At 39.1% G+C, this 9,994-nt stretch overlaps 1 protein-coding gene across 1 annotated transcript; it reads right to left on the bottom strand.

Annotated features, from left to right (window-relative positions):
* Window positions 1–339: 339 nt before the first annotated feature.
* On the bottom strand, window positions 340–6,618 carry LOC306882302 (protein odd-skipped-related 1-like). Its single transcript, XM_079436840.1, has 3 exons — window positions 6,350–6,618; window positions 2,208–2,888; window positions 340–1,376 (listed from the first exon to the last, which is right to left on the bottom strand). The coding sequence occupies exons 2-3, from the start codon at window positions 2,867–2,869 to the stop codon at window positions 1,244–1,246; spliced, it is 795 nt and encodes a 264-aa protein (XP_079292966.1). The 5' UTR covers window positions 2,870–2,888; window positions 6,350–6,618; the 3' UTR covers window positions 340–1,243.
* Between the last annotated feature and the right edge of the window lie 3,376 nt (window positions 6,619–9,994).

Raw genomic sequence — 9,994 nt, 5'->3', positions numbered from 1 at the left:
AAAAACAGAGTAGATTTTTCCTCAAGTGAATGCAATACGCTTCCGTATTTTTGCTACTAATTCTGAGGGTTAAAAATAGATCCATCCATGTTTGGTTAGAGTCAAGGATCTAACACTACTGATAAATCCTTTTCTGTCTAGAACAAGTCTTTTTTTATCTCTCTAAACACCCCATTCAACCTCTGAATTGTGTTTGCAGGTGTGTCTGTTTGCTCCGATTTCTCTATGAATATGTGTACTTTCATGCCCTCTGATGGCTTTTTAAAGCTACAGTGATTTAAATATTAGAGAAAGAATCAAGATGCTTATAAGGACAGCAGCAGATGTCGCCTCCCGGGCAAATGTGAAGTCAATCCATGTCTTCACATCATGGATCATTATTTATTGATTTATTCAGTCAAGTGTGGAGCACATGCTTATTGTTTAGCCCTGCTTATTGTTTAATATTGAATTAGTCTGTGAAGTCTGCATCTCTAGGTTTAACATTTTTTGACTTCAGAAACATGCTGAGAAGAATATGGTTAGGACAAACATGCATTTGATACAGAAATGACTATTTATTTTCAAAAATAAGTTTAAGGAATCCAGTGATATATGTAAATAATCAATAATCAGATTAAAGTGCCAAATATCAATTATACAAAAAGGAATCTGTACAAAAGGAGGAAATACATGATTGAAGGTGTCTTTGGTTAGAAGAAATGACTGCTCGACTGACTTCGGGGTTTAAATGCGATAGCTTTGGTGGGCTCTCAGTAACTGCATAGGTCCGAAGAGTCTGCCTTCATCAACGACAATGTCAACAATATCTGGAAAAATCACTGTTTACAAAAATAAAACAACAGATCACTGGGAATGGAGCAGTGCAGACTAAAATCACAGATCTCACTGTAGCTGTTCTCTTTGGTGTCGGCGCTCTTCTTGCTTATTTGTTGTTTTTTAAACAAATCAATCAATTTGATTGTCTTAAATCCATGTTAAAGCTTCTGCTGAGTTCCATGACTTCTTATCTGGGTTCTCCATTCCTTTTAATCAGTCAAAAAGGCACCATGGCTGTAGGTTATGGAAGGATGCCTTTTCAGGAAGCTCTTTGGTCAGGCCTAATCCATCTTTGGTGCGTTAAGCCGTACGCAGAGGTCCACGGCCCTCAGATGGAGTCTCTGTGGCCTTGGAATGGCAATGTTATTGGCTGGTGTCACTAGGTTTGGTTTTATAGCGTCCCCATTGGCTGAAACAGATGTCTTCATTTTATCTTGGCTGGTTTGAGTTCCTTGACCTGCATGTGTAATGTTTTGTGGACAGCAAGAGTTCTGGACTGACAGAAACCCTTTCCACACTCCTGGCATTTAAATGGTTTCTCTTTGGAATGGATGTACCTTTAGAGAACAAAATAGAGAGTATAGTTGTGGTTTGTTAATGGATGTAGGCATGTTTACAACTGAAGCAACACAGATTTTAAAGTTGTTTGAGCTTCTTTTCTAGGATTAAATATCCTGCACAGCAGTTTTCTGCCAAAAAATGTGAACTACTGAAATGACGGCAAAGATAGCGCAATATTTAGCTGTCTTGTTATGACAAATCTTTGAGTCTGTAAATGTTAATTAAATCACAAACATGACGTATATCTAGTGATAATTGTCAGTCAGGAAAAGAGCCAAGATCATTACTGAAGAATAGTTCAGCATGTCTCAACTAATTTAAATCATTCGTAAAATTCTGGAATAACAAATGTCATCAATCACAAGAGCAGGTGTGGTTTGAAAAAAAAAAAGAAAGAAACTGATTTGTTTGTCTAAATCTATTCTGCAAGGCAGAACCTTAAGTTCAATATTTTTTAAATAAAAAATGTGCATAAGATAAATTGATTAATTCATAAATACACACTGATTTAAATACACACACACACATAAAAAGTATTCATTCAATTATATATAGATTATTAGTTGTTTTTGTATGTGTATATATGCACATTATTATTTTAAATTTATCCTGTGTTATTTTCTAACTGGAATGATGGAAGAGATCATTATTCAGTAATGCATGATGAGGTCTTGATTGGAAAAGAATCTGCAGGTAGTTATGTGTCTGTGTGTGGGCCGGAGTTTGTGATACCATACATTTATGAATGGGCAGGTATGAGCAGGAATGCATTTAATTATCGGCTTTAAATCATCTGATCTGAGATCAGTGTACTGATATGTCTTTACCTGTGGTCTCTTAGGTGGTCCTGCCTCCTGAAGGCCTTATGACAGATGTCACAAGTATACGGCCGCTCATCTGTGTGCGTGCGCTCGTGGATCAACAGGTTGTAGGACTTGGTGAAGTGGCGGCCACAGAACTTACACACAAACTCCTTTTTTGTCTTGGACGGGAGTCGTCCTCGACTTGGTTTTCTTTCCGGCGATGAGAGCTTGGCCACATCCAGCAGGCAGCCTAATGAGGGCGAGCGCACATGCCCGTTGTTAGTGCTCAAATCTTCTGCCTTCAGGGCGTCATCCTGCGTGGCGGCTGCTGCCAGGTTGGCAAAGTCAAAACGGGGTTTGCTTTTGCTGGATGTTCCAGACCCAGGCCCGGGAGACTCCTGTTTGGTGGGCTGGACGAGATGGGGAAACAGAGGGATTGAGGGGAGAGGGAAGCGGGCGTCCACCAGGCCAGGCAGCTTGGAAAAGGTGCAGCGTGGCAAAGTGAACGGTGGGTAGCCCAGAGTCCACTGGTGCAGGTGGACGGCGTGCAAGGCACTGAAACTGTAGATGCTGGGCATGTGGTCGGCAGGCAAATGCAGCCCGTTGGAGGTCTGAAGGAAGGAATAGTTCGCCAGCTGCAGAGAAGGATGAAGGGGCACGGGTGCTGGAAGTGTTTTACTGCCCATGACTGATTGCAGAATGTTTCTGTAGGAGACAAAAACAGAAAAATGAATGAAGAGCGATTAGCACAGTCTCAAAAATAATACACCTTCAGACATGTACTCAGAATCCACCCACTATGTTTGCATTTTCCGTTTTCTATAGGCCTATATTATGCGTTACTTAGAAACATCTTGCTTTAGCCCTTACAGGCTGAAGGGACTTCCCTAAAAAGAAAAAAAAACACATGCTCACACTCACATCAAGTCATAAAGTGCACTTGTCAAGCGAGGCACCTTGTCTGACATATTGAAAGCGCATACTCCATCGTGAGCACAAAGCAATGCTCAAGCCTGCCAGATGAGTGTGTGTGTATGTACATTTTGGAGTAGGCGTCTTCTGCATGCCGAAAAAATGCCTATGGCCATAAAGACGAAAGACAGCAGGTGACATACCTGCCTCAACTGATTAATCAGGTTGGATTAGAACAGACACAAAGCACAATAACTCCTCTTTGTCTCATCAGGAACTGCAAGCACACACACACTCATGCAAACAGGCTTGGTGTGTTTACAGTGTTAACTCATATCGTCTGGAGGATTTTTTTTCACATAGTTTTATATGTACCACGTGAAATGCAACAACGTGTTGTGTGTTAGATTACTGTGAATACAATACGCGACTATAGGGATGCCAGATATGGTTCTAGTTACGATGGATACGGTCAAAGAGCTGCTAAATTTGTTAAAAGTCACAGCCTGTGTGTCCTGTTTTGAAAGTTAAATAAAGGTCAAGAAAAAATAAAGTCACGTCGCTAGAGACTTTTCCAGTTGAAGGTCTATGTAAAGAATGACGCTTAATTTGTGTGTAATTCTGTCCCGAATATACTCAGGATGCGGAGAGAGTCTGATCCGCGGTAAATAAAAAGTGAAATAGCCCTAATTAGTCTTTCTGAAGCTCAAAGCTCCCCCGGGGATTTGGACGCTCTGATCATGGCGCAGAAGTAATTGACTTTTACTTACGGGGGTCATTAAAGGAGATCAGAACTCGCTCCCGAGAACAGGCTCGTACCCTTAACCCTTTGAAGTCCACATACCTTTAAAACGAGTGACGGAGGGGAATGTGTTACCTGAACGGTCTGCTTAACCGTTAGATCTAACGCCATTTGAAAGTTTTGGGGAGAAAAGTCGTTTCTGAATTGTGGGATTTCACAAGTGCTTGGACATTTTTTTTCCGGGACATCGTTGGCTAATTAGTCGGATTTGCGCACTGTGTCTGGGTAAATCTCGCAGATTTTGTCCCCCACGCCAGGCCCAATCAGTGTTGTGGCCCTAAAGACGTCTATCCCAGACAAGGTGGTGAAAGAGTCTCAAAAATCACACCACAGTTACCTGAGTTCGGGTCTACCCCCATTCCACCCCGGGATGTAGCTCTCTAATGTGACACGTCCTACTCAAAATGTGGTTTTTTTTTTTTTTCTTTTTTTTTTTTTATGTTTCAAAAAAAGAAAATTAGAATTCTGCAAATATCCATCAGTGTGCAAATACTCCAAGAATATATTGTCAGATGCATGGCAAGTGCTTGCAGTTTGCGCCCTCATTGTGGCCTGTGTCTATCAGCAATCTTTCTTATCAATAACTGATTGCTCAGCTTTCATCAGTAGCGCGTTGAGCGCTCGGAGGTCATCAGTGTTTTATCTCCCTGTAGGTGTGAATGTGCGCCCGTCGCGCGTACGGAGATCACAGAGAAATCTCGACGTGTATTACAGGAATTAATCACGGTCTCGAGGTTCATGCGTGAACGACGGACCTTTGGTCAATGGTGCAACGATTATCAAGTAAGTGTATGTTTTCTTTTTTCCGCGCAGCCTCCCGAGAGGATGTGATCACTTAACCCTGGAGAGAGGGAAACACACCATTCATTAAGCACCGTCAAACAGTTGACTAAATATACAAATATATCTTAAGTATTGTGGAGAAGGCCTAGTGTTTTTTGTGTTTGCAGTTTTATGTAAAATGTGTATGCCTGTACGATAGCATACGAAAAGAATGACAGTGTAAAATTTTAAAATAATAAATATAGGCCAACGCATATTGTGCCAGATTTACTCTGATGCATCTTGTGTAGACAGATCAAATTATAGCCTATAAATGTTAAAGCTGAATACGTTACTCTCAAAATGCTGATATACTTTATATATCAGCAGGCCTAATTTTAAATGCTTTGTCTTTTAATTATAGGCTACTTATTGTGATATCTACATTTGTTGAATTTTCTCTCTATAAATTAAACAAATCGTGAATAATTGAAATGTTTTGGCAGTAGTTGTACACAAGAGTGGCACCTAATACAGATTTTTTTACATTAATATATTAGGCCAAAATTTGAAACGTTCAGTGGCATTTTTATTTGAATGGATTCTAACATTTATTATCAATACCTAATAAATTAAAATGGTTGGATTATTTAGATTATACTTAAAGGCCTTTTAGAGCACTTTAAATTATAAATTAAAGCGTTCAACTAACAAATAAAAAAATGATTAATACATATTTTTTATAACAGGCCTATATATAAAAAAACAAAAACAAATAGCCTATATATTCCACATTACTTTAAAAGAAACGTTTAGTTTTTTTGTTGTTGTTTTTTTGTACTAAATGAACGATTTATTTTAAGATTACGTAATTTTTCTTAAGTGCCAAAATATATTTGGTTTTATTTTTTGCCAATTTTGCTGTTTCCGACACTGAACGAATAGATAAAATAAACCGAAACAAACGAATAATTAATTTTCTCACCACCGAGCATCAGTGTAAAACTGTAGCGGTCCATTCAAAGCATAGCCTACATGTACAACGACTAGAGACCACCGACCACAAGGCCACGCGTGGTTTAGGGAAAAAAATTGTAACTTTCTACAGATGCATAATAAAATCTAAAGTTCACGATTTGTTTCTACGAATTCACGTTTGTTATAATTTTTAACGAAAAACATCGGATGACATCACAGCGGATTCAAAGCTTTCCATAGACTATGTTACACCTCTCAGATATATGCGAATCTTTTATTTTATTTGTTTCTTTATTTGAGTAATAGTAACATTGTAAAAACAAAATTATTTTATTCCTCAAACAAATATTTGAGATGTTTTCACACCACTAATGATCAATAAGAGTCTAGAATGCGCATCCCACCTGTTGATCACTGACCGATCACTTTTACAGACCATCATTCACACATTAAATACTTTGCCGCAACTTTTATCTGCTTTGAACAACAAATTACCATGCAATTGCAATGCAGTTACTACAAAGTTTAAAAGTTTTGCCCGGCATGCTTTACAAGCAGTTTCTTGCCCAATTTCATTCTCAAGTGCACTTGAACATTACACATTTGTTTTTGACGCCTACCGCTGGAAATCACCGCCAATATACAGACTATATGTCTTGCAAAAGTAGTAAAAGCTTGTCAAAAATATTCCAAAATGCCAGAAAATATTTACCAGATCTTGGTGAAGCGGGACGATCCAGAATAAGAGGATTTACGGTCACTTAGTCGTCCCACAGCGTTTCAAAATTCAGTGCAAAACTCTCAGGCGGATCGGAGAAATGTTCGTCTTCCTCAGCATGTTCTCGCAGCAGAGACACGGGAAAACACTGAAGTTCGCACAGCTGTGGTCCAGCGGTTGTGCGCTGTGAGTATTTGGTTACTCGGGGTAGAAACTCTCTCTCTCTCTCTCTCTCTCTCTCTCTCTTACTCTAGCTCTGTCTTGTGGTCCCAAAGTCAAACCGCCTCTTTATTGTAACCCAACCCGCGACGTCATACAGCCAAACCCCCAACATACTGAAGTGAAGTTTCCTCCACTGGTACAGCAGCGCTCGACGCTAGAGGACCGAGCACATCACTGCGTATACATGTCAGAGGACTGAACCCTTCTGCAACCTTTGAAAATTTTACGTTGTCAATAAAGTTTGCAGGTCTTTCACCACTTGCACGTGAGGCTATCCCGAAGACGGAAAGAGAAATGAACAGAAATTAAATCATTAAAATGTAGACTTTTAAATGCAAGGTGAACATTAGGCTGTGTATTATTTCGTTATTATTATTAGCCTATTATTTTCGGACGAAGACTTACTTGACATCCCAAAGCCGAGCTTCGGGTAACAAAATGGTCTTATTTAAGCTTCTGTGCGAGATGGGGGCGGCAGCAAATCAAGCTTCACTTTGTATTAATTAAGGTAAATATACAACTGCCACCTTTAACTTGGGCTCTCTGCGAGAAAGAAATGAGAGACCGGTTTTAAACGTCCAAAAACCATTAGTCAAAGACAGATTAAGAGCACGGGCTTCATTTGCGTTACGCAGGAAATGTGAATTCGAGAAGTTCGAGCTCTTCTCTTTGATACGAACTGAAGTGCTGTGGAAATTCTTGGTATAAACTTTTCCTCTTGGGGTCAAACACACCTAGGTTAGTGTAAACTGTGAAGGTGAAAAATTCTCGTAATCTCACAGTTGTAGGCTACTATATATAAAACAGAAAGAAAAGTTAGTTTAATTTAAAATGGAAATAGAAATAGCCAAATGATCTAAATGGAATGTGCGCTTTGAGTTCAACAAATTCCTAAGTTCCGAATCCATTGCACGCATTGAAATAAAAAATAAAAAAATCTCTTTTCTATATTATTATCTATTATTTGTTGTCCTCTGTTTTTATAGGAAATAAACTGTACATTTTCACTAACTCTGATTCGTTGACTGGGGAAATCTGTTGTGACGTCACCCACATAAATTCCTCCGAGATGCAGGTCGCAGGTTCCTTCGTGAGACGCACAGAGACAGCAGTATCAATGGGTCAGAGGAAGACAAGGAGGACGCTTCTGTGTGTTTGTTAAGCGCTCAATACGCGCCACCTGGTGGCGAGAGCGCGTACAATTGCAACCCAGCTACTGCAGAGGCTCTCATCCCCGCTCCTGGAGATCTACCTTCGTGCAGAATCTAGTTCCAAACATGTTCTAATACAACTACCTGTTTGCAAGTGATCCATATACTTTGTTTAGCTGTTTAGGTGCGTTTGTTGAGAGCTGGGAGTAAATTTGGCACCTCTAATATTCTGAGTCATGCTTTTGACTTGTTTGAAAAGCCTGTGAACAAAAACAATCAAAAGTAAAAACTCAAAACATTCGAGTTTTGTAATGGGAGTGTGTATTCATGTGTGAGATGTTTGGAGGGTTTTGTTTAAGCTTAGAAGTTGGATTAATTCCCTCTCTCATGCAAAGATTTAATTGTTAACTGCTTTTTATCTGATTTCAAATGCACAAATTATCCTTAGGCCAATTTTACCGATCATCTGCACGGAGATAGGTAAAATGCTGAGTGCAAAGGCCTATGTAGTTTATTCCGGCTGCATTTTCTCTGTTGATTTTATGAGAAAATTCTGGCTGTCTTTGAGTCCATGTTGCATCACTAAGCACAGCGCAATAGCCCTGACCTCAGGAAATTAATCAGCAAACCCTGCCACGGAAGCCGTGCGCCCACTCCTCGGCTGCATATAATAAAAAACAGCAGCTAGACATCATTTACATTTTTGGAGGGAAAAAGAAAACAAACTGTAAAGAATAGATTTGGTGCGAGCGCGTTTGAAACGCGGCTCACACACACAAGGCGCTCTGCACATGCACATGAACGTACACGCGCACACACAGCTGACTGAAGATAAAAAGAACTGTTTACAGCTCACTTACATATTTCATCACGTCTATTTACATCACTTTCGCTAATCTAAACACTTCAGCCACTGAAAGTTTAACATTTCAAAGTCTGTGAAGTCAGAGATCTGCTCTCAAATTCTGAACTTCTGACGGCTTTCTAAATACAGGCCCCTGCCTGCGTCTATCATGCATGAGTCCTGATATATACACGTTAATATATTTTTCTAAGGCAAACCTGAGTTGTACTACAAGTTAAAAGAACCTGGAATTCGCCATTTCTAATTAATTTTTACATAACAGATTTACTGAAAGACATTAGGCCGCCAATCGCATGGATTTCGTTAATGTAGCTATGAAAAAAACCCTGCCTGCAACACAGATGTCCTCTCTATCGCGAACTGTGGTTGAAAATAAAATTGCATGTTACTTCTAGAGTAGGCCTACGCTCAAAAGAAAAAAAAGGAAAAAGCTTTTTCAGTGAACTTAATTAAGGAACACCTTTCCAAGCTGTTAGTTCAAGTCCACACAAGACTAAAACAAGTTCAGTTAAATAAATAATATTAAGTTGGTTCAACAAATTTGACTAATTTATGTGGACTGAACATAATGGAACAAGTTATGTCAAAAAAAATAGTTGTTTCTGCTCCTTTTAACCAAATAAGTTGAACAAGCATTACAAATATTTTAGCTCTTTTACATCAGCTGTACTTCGGCACTTTTCGCAGATGGATAAGGAGGTTTTCGAAATCAACATGATTGCCTTTGATCGCCACATTGAAGCAGGTGTGTCATGCTACAAGAAGTATGAAGAATTTCAAACAAAGCATATATCACAAAAACATGTCATATAACCAAATAAGTATCACATTGGCCGTTGTGGTTTGTGTTTTGTTTTGGCACAGGCTCAGTCACTTTCCCTTTTTCACTCTTTGCTGCTTGAGATTTTTTGTTTTGACAAGTGATTCCTCAGAATTTAGCAAGGGTTGCTGTTTAGAACTGTCAATGTTAAATTCTAGCTAGCTGGCTAGTTTAATCTACTCAACAACACACAATATAGGGGCTGTCCAAGACACTTGTGGTCTTTGCACTTGGCCACTTGCATGACACATGTATCTGGCCAAAGTGTTAAAGTGGACAGAAAGTCCACAAGTGTATGTAGAACTTATTTTTTCATTTCAAATTTGCACATATCAGACCTGTACACACATAATTGTCTATATTATATATTGTGTTTTTGCTATTTTGTACATTGCCTATTTGTATATTATTCTTTTATTATCTGCCCTGTTGCTATCTTTCTGTTGCACCGTGGAGCTTCTGTCACTATAACTAATTCCTCGCATGTGTAAACATACCTGGCCAATAAAGCTCATTCTGATTCTGAACTTTTGATTATCCAATGGGAAACACTTGCAACACTGAGTTGTAAAAATGTAAGT

This window comes from Barbus barbus (assembly GCF_936440315.1).
Source record: "Barbus barbus genome assembly, chromosome: 16".
In the NCBI taxonomy this organism is placed as follows: domain Eukaryota; kingdom Metazoa; phylum Chordata; class Actinopteri; order Cypriniformes; family Cyprinidae; genus Barbus; species Barbus barbus.
Note: the sequence above shows the minus strand (reverse complement) of the source record. Positions and strands in the feature narration are given on the sequence as shown.